Source organism: Anas platyrhynchos, chromosome 13, assembly GCF_047663525.1.
Source record: "Anas platyrhynchos isolate ZD024472 breed Pekin duck chromosome 13, IASCAAS_PekinDuck_T2T, whole genome shotgun sequence".
Classification (NCBI taxonomy): Eukaryota; Metazoa; Chordata; class Aves; order Anseriformes; family Anatidae; genus Anas; species Anas platyrhynchos.
In genome coordinates this window covers 6060709-6082892 of record NC_092599.1, presented here as the reverse complement: position 1 = coordinate 6082892, position 22184 = coordinate 6060709, and the positions used below count along the sequence as shown (strand labels likewise).

Here is a 22184-nt window from a genome sequence, read left to right as displayed (position 1 = left end):
GGCCTGCAGGAGCCATTGATCATTTCCACTAGTAAACAACCTTGTTTTTCACCAAGCAGAGAACACAAGGATGCAAAAATCCAGACTGTGGACTAAAAGGTTTTGTAGCAAGTCCAGATTCTCTGGTCTAAAATTAAAAGGAGATGAAAGGAAAGTTGGGACTTCCCTCCCTCCAGTAGCCCTTGGAGATCAACAGCTCCTTCTCCAATAAAGCACAGAGAGCAGCTTCCAAAACGTAACATCACAGGTAGAGAGCAACTTGTGCATCGGAAGTTTTCTCATCAACTAGAAAACATCCAGGAAAAAAAAAAAGATGTTGACTCTGCCACAGTTTTGTCATGTGAATCAATCATATACCAGCCAAACATCACTTCAGTTTCAGCATGAGCTATCATTTCCTAACTTTCAGTGAAAAACATCCATTCCAACTGGCCATTTGCCTCCAAGTACAAAAACAAATCTTCAGGCCACAGCATTTCAAATGAAGATTACTCTCCAAGAAAATAAAATCCCCTTTCCAATCAGCTGCGAATAGAACTCTTGCTTCCTCATTCTAGGCAGGAGTCCACTGAGCAGAAGCGTCCCTTGTCTGCCAGGCTGTAAATTTGAGGTGCTTTAGGGTTATTTTATTTTTATTTTATTTTATTTAAGATTCTAAGTAAAAAAAAATAAAATAGAATCATTAAGGTTGGAAGAGACCTTCAAGATCATCTAGTCCAACCATCACCCTACCACCAATGTCACCCAATAAACCATGTTGTAACATTTAACTGTGATGGTATGCAAAAGATAGTAACATTTCTAATTAAAAACCCCATTAATAGAAATCTAAACAATTCCAGAGTCTGGAATGCTTGTTTATTCACTGAAGATAACCAGGATTGTTCAAAATATTTTCAGTACTTGAAACACTACGAATTTCTTAGACTTTTGCATGATTTCCTTTTTTAAAATTTTCTTTATTTCTTTACTTCTACACTTAGATTTGTTTTTACACTTATTTCCAAACCTGACCAACATTACCCAAGAAGTGAGAGCTACAGGAAAGCAAAGCCAAGGAAAACAAGCTGAAATCAGTATTCTTCATGTTGTTCCTTTTTCCGTCTCAACTAGAGCAAAAAAAGCAGAACTACCTCTTACTTACCAGCTACTGAATATTTAAGTGACCGTCAAGCGATTAACAAACCGATGCTGTATTTATCTCAAAACTAAAAGCTGTCCTTTAAAGGTTCTTCCTTGACTGCATCATTTAAAACAAACAAATCCGAGATGTAAATTCCTCCAAAAATTTCCTTCAAAAATGTTCCCATCTGTCACTGTGTTTGAATCTCTCGTACCTTAGGGAAAAAATTACTTTAGCTGTGGTTTGGTTATCCTTAGTCTCACCGTAATTGCAATATGTTTAAACAGAAAAACACGGTGATTTTCTGTTTTGTACAGAAATTGGAACCGGTGTTAGAGCTCACGTATAGGATTGTGGCCAGGCTCTCAGCTGGATTGTCCAGCCTGTTGAGGCCACATCCCCTTCCTTCTCGTGGAGGTAAGGCAAACACTGAGAGCCAGAAAAGAAAAAAAAAAAAAAAAAAAGAATAAAAAAGGGTGAAACAAAAAGAAAAAAAAAAGAGAAAAAAAAGAGGAAAAAGAAAAAAAGAAAAAATAATAAAAAAAATGGAAGAAAAAGAATGAAACTCTTTAAGTTTCTTGAAATACATCCCGCCTTGCTTTGGGCTGTTGTTGATTGGCTTCTGTATAATTAGTTCCTGCTTGCAATTTCGGTGATAATTGCACTCGATATTAATTGAGCATATATTGTACTCCATGCAGTCAGCAAGTGATGAAGCTGTCGGTATTTTGTTAGCTATTACACTGCCTGATTCTTATGGGCTGTTTGATACTGGTAACAAATTAGCCAATTTATACATCATAAATAAGATTCAAAAGCCCGGCTTTATCAGCTGGAGAGAAAAATACTGTTATCTTGGTTGACAAAACGCTTGTACTAAGATTCCCAGTGCCTTTTGGCAGGAATTCATCACAGCAGATGTATTCCTTCTATTGGGCACCATTTGGTTCAATTATTCTTAATGTTTAATGGCAGAATAATTGGACTAAATGGTAATATATACTCCAATAAAATACTTCCATCAAATACTTTAATTGCAAGATCTCCATAACCACAGTGCTGAGCTCTTTATTCTGCTTATTGACATTTGACAGACCATGATCTCAATACATTATTTTCATAAATCTCTTGATGAGCTTTATCAGAGGTGAGGGTGAGCCCGTGTGAGCAGGTCCTCCTGCGGCAAATGGGCTGGGGAATGGGAACAAATAGGGACAAAACCCAACGTAACACAAAGGGTGGCCGTGCTTGTTGTGTGCATGCAAGGCACGCTCCAAACATGGCCTAAGTGACCTCCGAATCACCAAAATCATCGCAGGCATCGCTTCAGTAACTGCACCAGCTCTAGGAGCGGGACGAGCTCGTGCAACCAGCAGAGCTCCCAGCTTCTGCAAAAACCAGGAGCGGAGGAGGACAGAAGGCAGCAAGGGAAGCGAGTCCCTCCTGGGGCCCCTGACAGCCCCAGTCTGCCGAGGCACCTGCTTTAACTCCAAGCAAACAGCAAAGCGGCACAAAAATCCCTGGTGAACAACTCTGCTGGGGATTGTTAGAGGATTAAACAGAGCAGAAGGAACGGGGAAGAGATGTATTTTTAAAGCTCCTCGATTTATTTCTATTTGCTGGCACCCAGCTCGTCTGGAGAGGCAGGGGATGGAGACCAGGGGCCACAGCAGCTGCTCCCATCACAGAGAGTCCCTGCGGGCTGCAGAGCAGCCAGCACAGTCCCACTCACAGCTCGGGCCTGAGAAATGAAATATTACACCTGGAAAATGGAATGCTGCAGTTATGGATGCATTTACTGTGCCTAATTAATAAGTTGACTTTTTATCAGAAAGGTTTTTGTTTTTTATTTTACCAATCCGCTTTCTTTTGTCTTTTCTGGGGAAAGATAGAGAATTGATTGAAAATTGAAGGGGACACGCGGTGGCAAAATGCCAGCCATGAAGGCTTTCATCACTATATAACATTTACGCATGCTGCAAGGAAAAGCAGGAATCTTCGGGGGATATTTTGGATCCAAAAGTTCCGACAGTTCAGTTCAGTCATGAGCAAACCTAACTGTTAACCTCTCCCTGGTGTTGGAGGAGGCATGGTACTGCTTGCTAGGAGGGGAAAAGGTGTTACTGCAAAGCCTTGGTGGATCACCTACTCTTGAGTTTCTGAATTAATGTGTGAATTGTGACCCACAGGTACTGAGCTAGGGGTGGGGGCCTGGGACAACCGCAGAGGGGTGGCACAGCTGGTCCTGAAGGCTGGGAGCGACACAGCCACGTTGTGTAGCTGCTTTTGGTACCCGTCTAGGAAGAGGCTCGAACACAGCACGTGGGTGGCTCTGTTAGAGCAGCAACAGACAGCTGAACAAAAGGGACCACACATGAAAGCCCTGCTGTACCGGCTGCAAACACAGCCTTTGCTTCTGCTGCTGTGGCTGCATTTTTAGATCTTTGCAAGATCTGGAAATGACTGGGGCAGGGCTCGTGCTGTGATGTGAAAAAGCTCAAGCTTAATGATGAAACCTGGAAATCAATCGTAAGAAGCATGCACAGCTCTGGCAGACCCCTCCGTGTCTTTTGAAAACAAGCCATTTTCAAAGGGCAGCCCCATGAGGGTGTAGCTGGGAATTTCCCAGCTAGAAAAGCCAATGCAGCTGTCATGCAAGAGCAGGCTGGCTTCAGCAGATGGAGCATGACAGCGAGAATTCCTTAGGCTTGTGAGCAGCTATTTCTACAACGGGCATAATCCAGAGCATATTGAAAAAAAAAAAAATAAAAAAATCAATGGATGGATAACGTTAAGGAAATCAATAGGATTGAAGATCTAAGGTTGAGTTGTACACATGGAGAACTGGCACAGGCCTGCTGTTGGCCTCAAAGGTTGTCTTGATGTAGAAGAACTCAGTTTTGGACATCGGAATGAGAGCAGCACTGTTCTGCACCTGCCACAGAAATAATGGAAAAAAAAAAAAGATACATTCTCTTTCAAGCGACATTCTGCATGTCTGAGAAAATTCACTTTCTGCTCCAAGAATTATCTGAAGCAAACCCACGGACCGATGACCAGATGTTCACAGACGAGCTGTGGAGGTGCGGTACGTCAAACATTGCACCGGGGCTACAAGACAATAGTTATGAAAGACTAAATCCAAAATAATTTATGCTTCATTTTCCCCATGTTTTGCACATGCTTCTTCAGAGCACAGCTCAAGGGGGATTAACATCTTCACATCTGAAGTGGCAGTCCTCCTGCTGTGCAATATGGGAGAAGCACTTGGGAAAGCACTAGCAAAGGGCACTGGCACTAACAGCTTCCCAGCCCTTCACAGCTCGGGATGGAGGCTGAGCTTTCCTACTGAAAGGCAGCAGCACTCCCCCAGAGCTGCAGGCCGTCTGTTTTCGCAGGCCTGGCTCCCCTCAGCCCAAGATATTTGGGTATAGGAGACAAACACCATGCTGCTGCCGGTATCCTTTGCATGCAGCCTCTGGTCCAGCTGGGGGAACAGGCCAATTCTGCTAAGCAAGCAGCCTGGTTAAGGCAAGGCACCAAACACCATTTATTTTTGAACTGTGCTGCCCTGTGTGGCCTGTGTTGGGTCACAGTGCCAAACAGAGCAGCTCTCGAGCACAAAAGGGCATTTTCTGAACCCCTCCGCTGACCCATCTGTGAAACCAAGGAGGAATGGGACTATAAGGACTTGCTGCACTGCCCTTTCTTGCCTGGTATTTTTTTTTTCTGTTTTTGGAGCAGCTGGAGAGCAGCAATCGGCATCGAGCTGCAGAGAGGCTGCCACATGCAATTACAGAGAAAGTCTTGAAGGACACAGTGTGGAGGCAGAGAGACATCTGAAATAAACTTAACGGGAACGGCTTTGTTTAGCTGCGTGGCCTTTTGCTGCCCTGTAATTCTTTATGTCGATTATAATAGAAAGATCAAATTTCTCATTTTCCTATCTCTCTATCTAGAGAAATGCAAAAACTCCGAGGTTTGATCTCCCCGAGCCCTCCTTTCCCATCGCCACTTACAGATACTTTGTCACTGTCACCTCTTTGACGGTGGCCTGCGTGTGTGCATGCGCGTGTCCCGAGGAGCTGCTCTCGTAAATAGGAAGGACCCAGTTTCCAAACCCCATCGTACTGCACGTCCCAACAGCACTTAATAAATGAAGTAACCTACTTCTGTCAGTTGCTTCTTTCTCCCCAGGTTTGGCTACTCTTGTTAGGGTTCGTTTCAGATTAGCCTGGATGTTACTGGGAGCTGAGGGACAGGCTACTTCCCTGTCCTCCCAGACTCAAGGAGACCAGAATGAGACATCTCCTGTCCCAAGGAGGTGGGAGAAGGGAATATTAGCCTCTAAAAGAGAAGAGAATATTGGCATTGCTTTTTCTTCCTCCTCGATGATGTGGGAACACTCCAAGGACATGTGGAGGGCTGAGGTGTGAAACCATCACAGCTCCAATGTGGAGCTTCTTCCTTGCACACAAGGTGGCATCACAGCCTGGCACTGTGATCCACGACACACAGAAACTCTTTTCCCTCTTCAGGTCTCCAAGTTCTATGGAAAAGGAATGGCCCCAAGAAATGGGGGCCCCAAATTCACTAAAGCTTCTGCTGTGCTCCCAGCTCTTGGCTACATCAGGTTTTAGCTCATAGTGGTCCTCTCTGAAGAACAACATGCAATAATCCATGCACACTTTTATTTTTAATCTTTAGCTGGTACTTTGTGAGGCTGAACAAAAACACAGACGTGTTCAGGATTCTACCAAGGCTGCATCTGTCTCCAGATAAAAGGATCCTGACATCAAACTGACTGCAGCTGGGCTGGAAAAAGTTTTAAATCACTGCGATCAACACGAGTTTTGCACCAAAGTACAAATACGAATACCGTGATTTCCTCTGGGTGACAGGCAAATCCTGTTATTCTCCTTATGAATGGGCCTCATTAAGTGAAAAAAAAATTGTTGGTGCAACCTGTTCCCTTTTAAATTAAACATATTAAAGTTGATAGATACCCCTAATTCTCTGCTCTGCCTTTTATGTATTGCAATAACACTGCTCCCATTGTTACAGAAAGTCTTGAGTTTGCATAAGCTGCTTGTCATTTCCCTGGCAGCTGCAGATCATTCTTGGTGACAAAATTAAAAAGTTTCTTTCAAGAATCCACCAGATCTGTGCTCCTTTTTTCTCCCTGCACCTACAAGTTAAAAAGAAGACAACAAAAACAAAACCTCACCAATGAGCATTAAAAACTATCAAATCAGGCTGGAAGGTCACCTCATCCATCCCTCTGCCCTGAGGCAAAAATCAGCTCCTCTAAAAACAGCCCTGACAGATGCTCATCTGACTCAAAAAAACACCCATTGATGATTTCACAGCCTGTTCCTTGGCTCACCTTGTGCCCACCAGGTTGACCTAAATGTCCTGTGCTACAGTCAAAGTTCCTCACTGCTTGTCCTGCCCACAACAGATACAAGACTCCTACCCCTTGCAGAAGAGGATTTCTTCTCTTTGAAGCAGCCTTTTGCAGCGCTCTGAACCAAGCCAGTCGGATATGCAGTGATCTTCCTGCCCCCAGCCCCTTCCTAGACTTCAGAAAAACTCCATTTATCTGAAAGCCAGCGAGAAATAAGACATGAAATCTCAGGATCAGTTCAGAGCCTCACAGCAGCAGCTAGTATTGGTATTTTTCATGTAATGAAGCACTAAACCTGCGAGGTTTTTGGTCTTCTGTAGCTAAGTCGACTCCTTTTACAGGATGTGGTGGTGCCAGCACCTAGCCTGGTGCATGTAGCTGGTGTCTGAGCACAGGGGAACCATCCAGGCCATGCTCCCGCAGTAAGCAGAGGTTGTCTGAAAACCCCACAGGCCCCAGGCCTGATACACCTCAGGGGTCAAGGCAAGGGGCAGAGCAGTGCCCTCAATGGGGGAAGCAGATTTTTGGTGTGCAGGGAAGGCCCTACTTGGTCTCTCCTCTCCTGACTGCTTTGTGTCGGCACACTGATCTGATCCCAGTTGTCCTGTGTGATTCCAGGTGCTTTTCTGGATGCAGGGAAGGAAAGCCCTGACAAACAGGGTAGTGAATGAACCTTAAGGACGTTACTCCAGAGCTCCCAGCTGTTACAGGCTCACTGCGAGCACTTAGAGGTCTCTCGTTAAAGACATAATACAATGTCAGCACTAACAGCTTCCTCTTGCTTTTCCTTCTAAGCGCCCAATCCTATGGAGCTGTATGAATACAGGCTGAAATCTCAAGATGGAAAGGCCGACTAAATCCCACTTTCACGAAGGGGATTAGCTGGGACTCACCCACCGCTTCCACGGCCGCTGGCTTTCCGCAGGCTCCCGCACGTCCCTTTGGCCATGGCTGGAGTCCGGCACTTGGCCCCTGGAGGGGGCAGCGAGCTGAGGGCAGCAAACCTCGCTCGTGCCAGGCTGCAACATGCCTGAGCAAAGGCAAAAGCATCCCATGGAGGTACTGCACTTTTATTTGTGCTTCGTAACAGCTAAAACTACAGGAATTGTAACCAAATCTCCTTTCCGAGGGAGACCCAAACTGACTTTAGGCAGTTCCATACACAGAGAAACATCCCATGGAAGTAACAACAGATGGGTCCACAGCACCACACAAGGCACACTGAGCATACAAAGGGAGCCGCTGCCTACAGAATCCATACAGGGCCTTGGCCTAAATGAACGTGCTGGTTCAAAAACCCACACCCAGAGCTAAGGAAACATCCCACCTAACAGCTGAAAAGTAAAACGTTACGGTTCTATTCCACATATGGCTTAAGAGGAGTAAATCTTGTATGTACTGTCATGATCCCGTGTATAAGAAATGGAGGAGAAAGGTTTTTGTTTTGTTTTTTAAGATAAAAAGCATGTGTATGAGTGTATTACCCACTTGCAAATAAATTCCTATGCATTTAATTTCACCCATCTGTAACAAAATGCCGAATGGAAGCACACAGAATGCAATGGACAAATTAAATTATTTTATATTTTCTTGAGAGGATGAAGTCATTAAATGGGTTCATTTGTACATTTATTGGACTAAGCAGTTGGTGTAGATAATGTTGATCTCTGCAGACTAATAATGACATACGCACACAACGAATGGCTCCGAGGCCAGAAGCAGATCCACAGTGTATGACAATATTGCATCAACAGTTCTTCCACAGAATGCCTCTATTTCCAGTATTAAAATACAGAAAAGAGTGACTTTTTTTTTTAATTTATTGTGTGAAGTAAACATTTCTTCCTGCAAAGCACTGCACTTCCACGCACCTTTGCTAGAACTGCTACCGATACCCTTCTCCTTCATTCAGTCATTAAGTACACACCTAGTGGCATATTTATTGCTATTCTAATGGTCAGACATTTCTGCCTTGAGCAATACGTAGAGAAAGGAATGGAGAAGAAAATAAACACCCTATAGTAACTGATGATAGCAACCTATCTACATTACTTGTGTGAAGTGGCAGAGATCAGTGCAGATAATTTATTTTGAGTGTAATAGTTTTAATGGGAATGCCAAGAAAAATTTATTTACATTTTTCTAAGTAGAACACGGTATTGATCGGAGCTGCTCAAAAAATCACAATTAAGAATTTATTAGACAAATTTTTACCTCTCTGCCCATTTACAAAGTCTTCGAGACCAGATCACTATATTCACTCCTTTGTACTCTGCTCAATTTATTGATGAATTTCATGCGTTTCCTGTGCTGAGTGAGATTTGTACTGATTTCTGTAGTTACATGAGCCATTTGGTATTGTCTTCTGTTCCCTGAATGAATGATTCATGTAACTAACAGCTTGAATTTTGACTGTTACAAAGGCATATATAACCAAAATAAATCTTAGTCAGTATCTGAGTACTGAAACTTTTTTCTTGTACATATTTTTGCTGATGTCTTAGAAATAAAATACTTTAAATTTGAAAAGTTAATTTGGATTTTATTCTCAATAAATAAATCAATGTGTTTGTTTTTTTTTTTGACGTTACATCAACTGAAGAATACTCCATGATCCCATAGAAGGCTGGTTAAGGTTCTTACCTTTAAAACCTCCCTGCAGTGGCATACTTATGAAAAGAGGTTATTCTGAAAAGTTAGCAGCCATTTCCTGCCCGACAGGCACATTCTTCTAGAGCTTTCTGTATGACATGGTTACACCTAGAAATACTTCATTTCTTTACTGAAAAATAGAAAATAAATCACATTTCACCTGTTTATAGGTACAGGATAAGAATGGAAGGTCCTTTCCCTAACAACTACTCGATCTCTTGTCCTATTATGAGGTATACTTTTACATCTACAAAAGAAAATAATCTTAAGGCAAAGTGTGTGCTTTCTAAAAAAAACTTTCATTTGAATAAAAATAGGTATTGTAAGCACAATTTTTTTTTACATTATTGTAAAAATTCATAAAAATATAAACCCATTATTAGTTTGCTGACTCTACAATATAAAAAATTAATGATAGTATTGTGAAACAGGTGAACTACGTGTTTGATTAAAGAATAATCCTGTTGATAGAAGTCAATTATTAATTATCGTATCTTAACATGAGTTTATCAGTGGTAATTTTAGAAGAAAAGCAGAAAAACAGCTCTATGAAACTAAGTATTACTTAATAAAACTCTTGATAACAAAATTACCCAAACAAGATAAAGACATACTTTTCAAGAAAGTAGCTGCAAAATTTCCGAAGCCTAATTTGCCAGCCTATAGCCTGAGTTTGCCATGTGTCAAAGTCCCCCAAACGCTGATGACTGCTTAGGAAAAGTCCACTAATCCTCTCTGAAATGGCAGGAATGACATCTCATAAAATATGAACACTTTCCATAAGAATATCTTCAAGGAGTTATTTTTTGGCCACACTGGCCACTGCCTTCTTCGCTGCATCTTCAAGGTCATTTGCAGACGTGATGGGGAGTCCGCTCTCATTCAGAATGCGCTGGGCTTCATGAACATTTGTTCCTAATAAAGAACATTGACTATAATTAGTAACGTTAATGAATACATGAGCATTTTCTACTAAATCACTAGATTTAGTGGAGTTGATGCTTCAAGTTGCACATCATTTCAACAACAGATTCAATGCTTGGTTTAGACTGAGCTGAGAGGAAAGAACCCTGCATTTCAGTGACAATTTTGACAGACAATGCAATGTGATAACAGTACTTGCATCTACAGGAGGGGCTTCGAGAAGGTTAGAGGGTCAATCCAACATCGGTAGGGACATCCAGCAAGAGCAGTGGATAATGGATTAAGTATAAGGCCTTCAAGACACTCAGAATTTCACAGCAGACTCCATTTTAACATTTATTCAAGTTTAAAGGACTGCATATCAACAAACACCTAGCAGTGAAGGCTGCTGATGAGAGGCAGAGAAAACAACACTCCTAGAGGAATAGGAGGTCCAAAACTCACATTCATCCACAGCAGAAGAATAAAGAACGGTCGAAGAGGATTCAGTCAGACTTCACATTTACTCTAGTTGTTGAACCTGAATTCTCCAGAACTTTCTCCAGCAAAGCCAATGCTCACCGATATGTCTTACATGACAGAATTTTGAATCAGGTATCTCACTGAGTAAGGGGAATCCACACTTTGGGATCACATCACCTCTCCCATGTACAAGACCCTGAGCTGGTCCTCTGTAGGATCACTTCTACTCACTCCTGCACATCAAGTTTCTTGTTCATTTGCCATGTCAAAATGCTTAATTACTTAATAATTCCTAGACCTAGCAAAATGAATTTTAATTATATTTGGAACTACACACTAATTATACCTTTAATTATTAACAAAGCAAGAAGCATACCCTGTATTGTGCAACTTCCAGAATGCTCAATTTAAAGGGCGAATTTTTAAAGGGTGAATTTTATTTTATTTTTTGTCAGACATTTTATAATGTCTGAAATTATACAGCAGAAATAGAGAAATTCAGAAGTCTGTATCAACAGTGTGCTCAAGTCAGGATTCCCACTATCGGCACTGAAAAATTCCAAAGGCATCTCTGTAGCAGTAGGTCCCAGTAGTAATGGGGACAATAAATGGAGACAGGGAACATTTTTTTATTGGAATTTTTCCCATACAGAAAATATTGTGCTGTTTGTGATAGCCACATATTTAAAATTAACTTCTGCTCTTCACCAAGTGGCAAATATTAATTTACTATCAGGTCCTAATGGGAACAATACAGTGGATCTATTCTGCACCACATTGATTGCTCTGCACATCAGTTGCCTACTGTGCATTACAAAATCAGTAGAAAACAGTCCTCTAAAAAAGGAAGGAGTTTATGCAGATGAATGAAAACACGGAAGCTGAGAAAATCTTACTGCTGTCAAAAGACTGAGGTTATGTACTGTATTTAATAAATAAAATACTGTTTTATAGGCCAGGCATACAACTAAGCATTTTTTGAACATTTTGTTTGCAGCAATCTTATTATTTTTTAAAAAAAGCTTTTTATCCCATTGTGATAAGTATTTTAGATATATGGAGCACATAGAAATTGTAATGAGATCCTGCTGAAGGCAGAGGTAAGAGTTTTAAAATTATATGTTCAGAAAATACCAAAAACATTTAAGAATCCACAAAAGGCATTATCTTATTGCAGTAGATGTTAAAATAAACAAATAAATAATCCCACTATTCTGACATTAACCTCTTGCCACTGGATGGTGTCAGAGAACTGTAAACAGAATCCAAACACAGGCTATGGAAATAACCTGCCCTGCACAGAAATGGAGAAATGGTGAAAATTCACAGAACTGACGGCAATGGGGCTTCAGTTGTCATTGTTTGTTTTCTTGTTGTTATTTGTTTTTGTTGTATGTTTTTTAACTTGTCTCCTATTAGGAGAATGCCATTTTGATAAAAGTTTTTTGTTTTGTTTTGTTTTGTTTTTTTTCCTTCTGACAAGTATTACTATCAATGACACTCCAAAGAAAAACAGGAAAGCTGTAATTTTATCAGCATATGCTGTCAGGCTTTATATTTTAAATGTTCTCCTTTGGAAATCTGGGTTCTGAAACAAGCCTCTCTGTTTGTGTACATTGGATGTGTCACATTTACACCTCTTTTGCCTTGAAATCTCTGCTGTAACTAGCAAAGCAAATCTATTCAACTCATTACCTAAAAATCCTTGAAACCCTTGTAATAAATTTTATATGCAAGCATGTTTCTATAAATTGTGAATTCTACCAGCACACACTGTAACAAATGAGTCAAGAGGACTGCATAGGTCAAATGAAAACCAACAAAAAATCCACTCCCAATAATACTTGGACAGGATTTTGGTGATGTTCATTATTCACCTGCACGGTCACAGCCATTAGGAACAGGCTGCATCACCTGTTCACCATCATATCTTAACTTTTCCCAAGGTTTATTTAAATATTTTCCTCTGCTTCATGTTTACATCCTAGAGTGGGAGAGACTCCATAGCTCATTTACACGTGTGATGAATGTTTAAATTCAGAATGCTGGAAGGGATGGGTAAAAAAGTCTGACCTTGCAATACCCCATTCTTCACTCTTGATAAGCAATTTGGGATAATAAAATCAGACATCCATACTAAACTATATTTGTGCTGACAAGCCAATGAGAGCAAGATACACAAACTGAAGCAAAATTTCACTTGTGTATGGAAGAGTTCTGAAAAAAACGAAATCATTAGATGCTGAAGAACCCAGAAGGTCATGAATCATATGGCTAAATATATGACAACATTTCTAAATATAAGGCAACATTCTGCATTCAGACATTTGAATCGAAAACAGTTTGCTTCTAACTGTGTTTCAACACATTAAGTAGTTCTAAATCCTCCCAATTCTTCTTGTCCTGTGAACCAGAGAAACAAAGAATTCATTTGCAGAGAGAGAGAGAGAGAAGAAAATTTCCAACATAGGAGGAGGACATCTAACTCACAATTCTTTTTTATTCTTTCCTATTTTCATCTAACGCTGAGCAACGTAAACGCAAAACAAGCTTTGGCTTCCATTCAGCACTGCTAGTTAGCTCTTGCAAAACTTAATTGAAATACATTACATTTTAAAGGAAAAAAAAAATCCTGCATAGAAACAGCAGAAGTGAATTTTCGACATCTGTAGAAGATAAAATTTAGAATATGCAGTTTCTCCATTTGTCCATAAGCCTTTCAAACAATAATAATCCTGCGTCTCAGCTGCTGAGTTCTTTACTGATAAGGCAAGTAAATACATGTAATTATAAAGTTACCATTTTCAAAGTGGAGAGTAATCCTTTCTTTATCCACTGGTAAAACAGCTTGTAATTATTATACAACTGAGAACAAAGATTTGTCCACAGAATCCTGCTAAATCAAGGCAGATTTGACTGATTAAAACTCTAGACATTGAGACATGTGTAATACAGTACAGACTCTTTGCCTGAATGCAAAGTGCAGGTCACCAATCTTTTAGATTTATGGGAACAATCATGAAACTTCCATTAGAAGAACGGAAATCCAAATAAGTGCCTGTCCCTTTTTCTTCTTTTGAAGTGTAAAATGTTATCAGCAATGTTTTAAAAAGTCTTAGGTAGTCTTTATTTCTTCCACAGTACTCATTATTAATTCAAAATCATTACATATTTGGATAACCTAGTAGAAGTTCAAAGAAGAACAAGGAAGATGATTAAGGATCTCCAGAGGGATTGATTTCTGAGGAAAGATTAAAAGAACCAAATAGATATATTGCTTGGTCGGGTGATTAAGGAGGCAGAGAAGGCAGGAGCTACAAGCTAACAGTTTCTAAGTACAACATCTGAAGGCTGTAAACATCAGAGGTCATCGTTTAGAATGAATTAACAGGTAACACCAGGACTAACAGAAGGAATTAAAATTATCTCCAATTTTGCTAAATCAGCCCAGAGACTGCTTTGCCTCTTGCAATCCCAGAAGTCACCAAAAAGTAAATAAAAAAATCACCCTTGCTTGTGTATGATCGTGGAAGATGCACCAGAGAAAGACCGAAGGCAGACGCAGAGGATTGCAGTTTAAAAAAAGCCAGTTGAGTCTCCTGTTTCTCTTATATTGTTTTCAACAATTGCATTAGAAAAAACTTTGAGCTATCAGGTTTAGAAGGAGAACTAATGACTTTTCCAATATCTTCACTTATAAAATGACAGCTTTAATAGACAGTTACTCTGCACTTTTGATAAACTTTTACCAGCTAAAAGAGACAGGAAAAGTTTTTTTTTCTTTTTGCTGTGACAAAAAGCTAAGCAACATTGCCTAGAGCTGATAAACAATGAGATTTTATATTGTAAAACTTCCCTGCTGGTAGCCAGCATCCATCAGTCTCTCCTTCACCCGTACCGAACTGTGCAGTTAGTCTCTTACGGTGTTCAGCGGTGCTTCATCAGCCAAAGAAAATCTTCGCCATTGGTTTTTAAAATCCATTTTATTTAAATTTTCCTGTGCTTACTACAGCAAAAGGCTACCCATGATAAACCAAGAATATTTTTATGCCCTCTTAAAGTTATTTGAGCCTTGCAGGGAAATGCACCGTGGATCTTTGACAGGACTGAGCTGCACATCAGGCTGTGCTATGTGTCTGTCTTCACAAGAAAGGCCACAGAAGCAACCCCTAAACAAAGGGCCTCATGGTGAGCCTGCCTTGAAACCTTATTTTTTGAATAAGAGAAAGTCTGGGGTATTCAGAACCCCCCTTTTTTTTTTTTCCAAACCTCTTTTAGTCTGAAAAAACACTATTGTTTAGTGTCTCTAGTCCTTAAAACGATGCAGTTCCTCCATTTACCACCTGTGCAGGGTTTCAGGGTATTTTACACCTTTTACCCATTTGGTGGCAGAAGAATCTGCCTTCCTCCTTCAGGACACATTTCAGAAATGACAGACAGAATGCTCTGCACACTGCCATTGTAGTAAGGAATGGAAGAGGAGCCAGTAACCACCAAGGACCAATCTTCCCCTCCTCTGTATTTCTCTTTTGTTTCCAATTTAACAATGCTGGATGTCCTCTAAAATTATTCCACACCATTACCAAATCTTCTGTTTTTAATGGATTTTAGCTGGATTAGATACTTGGGCAGAAGAATGCATTACAGTAAGTTCTCTCAGAAATACCATTTCAAAACTTTTTCTTTTAATTATATTGAAGTAAATTTAAGAAAAACTCTTTGTTGCTACAGGTTTAGCAATAATAGAATTGCATTCACTAAAAATCACATGAAAAAGAAATACCTTCCAGTGAATAGAAACTTGCATCAAAATCATTTCTATTTGCATTGCAAATGTTACAAGCTAAACCGTAATGCTTTCACTGCAAAATTACATCACTTCAAATACCACCTGGGACCAGGGATGCAGAAATATGCAGAGAAAGAGTTTATTGTCTTCAAGTCATTACGGATAAAGAATTGAGCACATTTGTATTGTGCCGTACTAGCCTATTTTGAGCTTAGAGACCACCAAAAGCCAAAAGGGATTACAGTGCACCTGAGGGAAGATTTCGTCAGGAACCACCAGCACTCACCTTCCAGTCTGACCACCAGAGGCACTTTCAGCTCAAGCTCTCGGCAGGCTTTGGTAATACCATTGGCAATAATGGCACAGTTCACGATACCACCAAAAATGTTTACAAGTATTGCTTCAACCTGTAGGGAAGAAACAGAGTGGGAAATTTTTAATATATTTTTACTAAACATAGGTAAGATATGCAAAGCAGGGTAAAAACTTCCCTCTGTTAGACAGGGCGTCATTTACAGACTGCTCGGAGCTTCACATCTAGAGCTTGGAGAACTTGATTCTGAGTGCACTGCTTCTGTAACATGCAGCAGTGATTAACTGCCTTGGTCGAAATTGGAATGGCAATTTATGTCATAAAAACTTTACACATAAAAGCGGAATTTCTACTTTTTAGTAAAAATAAAAACAGATTAAACAATCCACATTTTAGATTTTTTTTTTTCTTTTCATGTATTGAATCTTCAGAGGCTGGAGCTCAGAAAACACTTTCTGGATGTGTGTGCACACCCAATGAAGTGTTCACGTACACTTTGGATGCTTGCTTTATCATAAGCACTGCAAAGGAAACAGTAATATAGTTGCCTTGACTCGATAAAGAGGAGTAAAATTAATTAACTCTAATTAATAAGGAGAGGCATCTAATGAAGAGCATTCATTAATACAGATTAATTGATAACAACCTCGAAAAACTGTTATTCATCAGTTTATCGAAACTCGAATTCCTGCATCCAATTCACAACTAAATTATACTTCACAGGATACAAGACTGGGTCCTCAGCTCGAAAGGATCTCTTGATTTCTGTGAAATCAAATACAGTGACAGTAAAATCTAGCAATAACAGCAGGTAAACACCTTTGTGTTGTTATTGAATCCTTACCTAGGAAGAAGCTACCAATGGTGAAACCTTACAAGGCCCCTTCTCTGCCTTGCTTCAACTACCTGGGCACATGCAAACATTCTCAGAGTTAGGAGGTAAAAACACAAAAAGGGAAAATAGAGCGGTTCAAACCCTCATGCTATTAACCCTTACGGTAGGGAGATATCTTTGCAAAGTGCTTTGATGTTAAAATGGGCTAGTGATGCTCTCCAGCAGCAGGACAAGCCCAGACACTGCTTTGCCCTTTCTAATACACGCTCCTAATTCAGGGACACTGCACCAGGCATGTGACAGATCAACTTAACCAAGGGTGTTTACATTATTAGAGATAAGGAGGAGGATTTTATGCTCAGTACAGATATTTTAATTCCTAATGCAGACATTCTCATTTAAGGATCTGCTTTTCAGCTTTCAAGCTGAATTCTAATCAGGTCCTCTAATCCATTGGCAGCAAAAGGAAAAAAATGTTGAAGGAAATTAGATGCAGCTTGGATAATTGATGTTTGTATGCTTGGCTTTAATAAAAATACACTGTTAAATTAGAGAGGAGTCTAAAAGGATTCAATCAATAAGAAACTGAATCAGGTACAGAATTCAATCTTGGGTTTTATTGTAATCTTCCAAATAAGCCAACAGATCAGCTCAAATGATGCTGAGATTCACCTTAACTCCTCGGAAATTCATGAACATTGTTTATATATGCTTCTGCAGCCTGACTGGATCTTGCATTTCTAGTTGAAAGAACTTTAACATTCAGACCCAGCAGATGGATGAAAAGGTTTTCAGTATTTCATGTGCACAGAGAATGCACGATCTCTGTGTCATTCAAGTCTGTAAGAAAAATAAACCTCCCATTGTGTATCAGAATTCTTACGCATTGGCATTCTCGGTATCTAATGCATATGGAACATGAATTTACATTAAGAGGGCAAACAGTTGAGTATAGGACAGGTTACTTGGTAGTATTTCTCTAATTACTATTTCTACCCAGTACTATATACCTTATAAAATTACTTTATTTCAGCAACATTATTAAGGAAATTCAAGTATATCCACAGGTTGGGCTCTTTCCATCCACCAAAACAACTGACAGATGTGAAATCACCCTCAAAAGTACTCGCAATTGATTATGGACTCCTCTGGAGAAATAAGGGAACCCACAATAGCATTAAGACATCACCATCAGTGGTGGTAACAACCCGCAGTCTGCCCAGTCCAAGCACCAGGGCTGGAAAACGAGAGTGATGGGAACTTTACGCAGATCTGTTTCTATATAAAATCATTATTGCGTTATTAATAACAATTTGAATTTGCAGCAACTTATTCTTTGTTGAAGTAAGCCTTAGCAAGGTTTGACAAAGCCTGCAATTCTACCTGGCACCAACAAGAATAAAAAAGTACCCCAAATAAATGTATTTCTGTATTAATTGAAGTAATTGTGCTAAGAGATTGCTGTTAGACTTGTTGTGGATCACTGACATAATCCACGAGGCTGCCAGTTGCAAGCAATTAAGGGTATTGCAGGTGCAGCAGAACAGCTTCACATACCTGCCTGCACTTGAAAACTGCATTTACTGTATTTTATTATTATTATTCTAAAATGTTCTTAGGCCTTAACAAAACGCACAATGACATCAGGTCACTGTACACTTCAGGATGACTCCAGGCAGCACCTATAAAGCACTCCACCTTTCCTAAAGCCCATTTAGAAATCTATATGCAGGCCGTCTCGCTGTCTGCAGCTCTGCACTCCAGTCTGCTCAACATCCTTCTGCACTAACACCACACATCTATATGCAAACATAGAGAGGCCAAAACCTTGACACTTACAAGTTGTGCTTGCTCTTTCATTTTCCACCTCTGTTACCGCCACAAAACAACAAGAACAGACTTCAGAGAGCAACGCACTGCAGCGCTGAGTGATGGCAGAAGTTTCATACCTGGTCAAACTCTGAATCTCACATAAAACACCAATCCCAACACAACTGCAAACTAACCCGAGATCTGATAATTGCTTTAAGACAGTCTAAGCATGGGCAGCCACCAAAGAGGGCGGCCTCGCACCTCCCCTGTGCTCGGAGTAGCATCCGTGATGGATGCCCACCAAGCCCACAGACACACAACACCCGCCCTGAGGCGAGGGAGAGCCCTTGACTGCTGTTAGGGCCTGGGATGGAGTGGGAATAACCTTCCCTGTTAACACAGGCTCATGTCAGTTGTGAAATCTTTTCCTCAGCTGTTACTTTTCAGGATCAGAATAGGCATGCAAAAAATGTGTGGGCAAAACCTCAGCTGTCCAACCCCCCAAATCACCAAGACCATGACTGTACAGCTCAGGTCTCTTCTGAATATTACTGAAAATGTATATTGGAACGTAAGTTGTTGGTTTTTAAAATGTATTTTACCATAAAACAAAATACTTCATGGTGTCCAACAGAAATAGCTCAAAAATGTAATTATTCTAATATTCAAATCCCCTAAAACCAAATTTCTGTTAGTGTACTTTTTATGAGAATGTCTCCCCAAAAAAACACAAATCATCATCTAAACCGATGACAGCATGAAAGGTTTGCAACAGTTTTCCACCTATTAGCAGTGTCAGACACAAGTCTTAGTGACTTGGTATGCATCTTTTTCCCTTATACGCACACAGGGATACATGAATACCAGGAACTATAAATATTATTATAAAATCACCAATACAATCTGACCCTGCTGTAAATTGTTGCTCTGAAGCTCAATCCATTTATTTTAGTTGAAAAGAAGCTATTCAGCAACTGTCAGTAAAATCACATCTGCAGCAAATTAAAAGCTACACCAGGAAATCGCTTGCTTACAGTTTGCTTTGACTGAAATCTGAAAAAACACCTTTACATCTCAAGCTAACTAAATTCAGGCTCTGACCACTCCCATCATCATAACTCTTTCATCAGCTAAAAACGTACCCAGACATATGAAACAGCCTACATTTGTCAAGATCTCTTCTCCTGGATGGCACGGGTCACATCTACATTGAAGCAGTTGCTTCGCATGCTACAGTTGGCTAACGTGCTCTTGCCTGGAGGCTCCTAGTGCTCTCTGAGGTTAAAACATGCATCATATCTCCCAGTCCTTCTAGTGAGCAGGGTCTAATTTTATATCCTCAAAAAATAAATTTATTTTTTTTAACCAAACTAATCCATGAAGTTGCCAGAAAACAAAAAAGAAAAGCACGCCTGCAGCATACTCTCAGGCAATAGTGAGAGAAATAAAACAAAGCCATGGATGAAGTGGGACATGTAGTTCTTCATTTTCAATCTAATAAGGTGCATTTAATCCTTCTTATTTTTCCACTGGCCTTTATTATTCATTTATTCACACCTTACTGCATTTGTGTCAATGTGAGAGAAGCAGATTACCTGCAACTTTCAATACCACACAACAAAAACCAGATGCCGTAAATTTGCGTCCTTACTCCACCCTTCTGCTCCAACTGATAAGTCAGACAAACATTTTTAAATGTCCCTGTATTACTATAAATTGGACTGCAGGTCAAATATAACTTTTTCTTATCCAGTTTTTAAATCTTACTGTAATCCACTGTTTTTTTATATAAGGCAACATTTATGGTTCATTTGCAAATAAAGATTAAATCTACTGTATTGGAGTGGGAGAAAGAGCCACAAATACAGAAACAATTGCTTAAAATCTCCACTAGAGGACAGTGCAACTCAATGTGGAAAGGGAATATCAAAATCCCCCTTGAGAGAAGAGCAGGGTTATTTTTTTTCTGCTTAAAGTCAAACCATCTTATTTTACTTTATAAAACGAGAAGCAAAATAATATTTTGCATCTTTGGGATGGAACTTTCAAAGTCTGGAGGTGATAAAATTAAGAAGGATGAGTCATCTAGAAGCAATGCAAGAATGCTTGCAGTCAAAAAATATTAATACCATGCAATTTTGAATGTTTTTGACTATTTTAAAATGGGCCAGGGTTTAAAATTTATTAGTAATGTGCCATAATATCACTGCAGGACAGGAACTCTGATGAATCCCCGAAACAAAATTCAGATGTTCTTTCAGTAGGAATGGAAGGCTGGCTGACAGGTAGGAAAAGCACATTAAGTATTTTCTCCAATGCTATTTTTTGGCTTCTATTTGAGAGGTCCTGAGGAACCTAAGTCTCTCTGAGAGTGAATGCCTGGTTTCTGCTACCCCCAGTTGTTGTATGTTATGCCCTCTTCTTGCACAGCTGGTGAGATGGCAGCCTCTGGCCTGCACACCAGTACAGCACTGGGGGAAAGCCCTTTTAGCAATGCAACTCCTTTGGTGACACAGTAAAAATCCCAAACACCACATTTCTGAAAAATCAAAATTTTTCATTCTCAGCTTCTGATGCACCAAAATAGCCTACGGTCTTGAGATTTTGTTGTTTATTGCAAATTCAGGATCTAGAACAGGACACAATTGCATTGGATTTTGCTGGTTTGAAAATCATTCAGCAATGATATTCTGCCAATAAATCATATCATGTTTGTGGCCCCTTGACGGGGTGAGAAAAGCATTCAGGTAAGCAGGGGAGGGCTCTGACACCAAAGACAGCTCAGGATGGACCACCAGGGACACCTCAGTCCTTACAAGAGTAAGGAAGAGAGGGAAAGAAAAATGTTGAGGCCATGAAGTACTATTCTAAACTGTACTTGAGCATCAAAACAACAGCTTTTAGCACTGTTTTGGGGATGGAATGCACCTGTCAGTTCCTAAAACAATTGAATTTTTGGTGCCAATATAAGGGGATAAGTTTTCTATGAGATCATGGGTACAAGGAATAAAAGAGCATAAATTAAATTTGTTCCGACTATCATTTAAATATACGAGCTTCAAGGAGATCAAGTCCCTGGATAAGCCGATCAGAACGCAGATCAAAATAAGATGAAGGGATGAGGACTACTTACACGACTGCATATTGCAAGAGCAAAACAACACACACGATCAGTTCTTCTGCATAGGATGAGGGTGCAGTATTTCAGATTTCATTTAAATTTCTGTTTGTGCACCCAGAATCCAGCATAGCTGCATGTTTAGGTCTGATTTGGGGGATTTCATGGAAGCAAAAACAAGGCACGCACATGCCACCGATCTCACAGGTATATTTGGTAAGCACTGGTCATTAAATACTTTGGGAATTCATGTTATTTGACTGCACCATATAATAGGTTATACATACCCTCCAAATCCACTTACCTAAAATGGGTTTATACAGTAGAATGACTGTAAAAGGTTTATTCAGATTGATCCATTATTTACTGAATTTTGCCTCTGCACTTAAGATTTAGATTCTCAGAGAAACTATACTATGTGCTACCTTTATAGTAGTCCTTAATGTCTTAAGTTCAAATTACATTTCTGATAAACAATAATCAACCTTCTGGGAAAAAAAAAAAAAAAAAAAAAGGAATATTCCTGGAAAGAGCATACCTGGAGAACATGGATGGATACAAATGGAACTCATCCAATACTCAAACCCTACGATAGGTACTGTCAGATGAATTATTTTAAGTGCAAATTACACTGTTCAGTGCATTTTAGTGGTACAGAAACTTGGCAAGTTACCCAAGCTGATACAGTTAAATGATATAATCACGAATACCCCTAAAAAACCCCACTTGACTAAATAGACCTGTTGATT

The 22184-nt window shown here is 39.9% G+C and overlaps 1 protein-coding gene across 1 annotated transcript in view; it reads right to left on the bottom strand.

Annotated features, from left to right (window-relative positions):
* Nucleotides 1–8094: 8094 nt before the first annotated feature.
* Nucleotides 8095–22184, bottom strand: part of SUCLG2 (succinate-CoA ligase GDP-forming subunit beta) — a 110763-nt gene continuing 96673 nt past the window's right edge. Inside the window, exons 10-11 of the mRNA XM_027467515.3 lie at nucleotides 15644–15764; nucleotides 8095–10097 (exon numbers count right to left, since the gene is read on the bottom strand). Of these exons, the coding sequence (XP_027323316.2) occupies nucleotides 9982–10097; nucleotides 15644–15764 (237 nt within the window). The 3' untranslated portion in view covers nucleotides 8095–9981. The remainder of the gene's footprint in view (nucleotides 10098–15643; nucleotides 15765–22184) is intronic.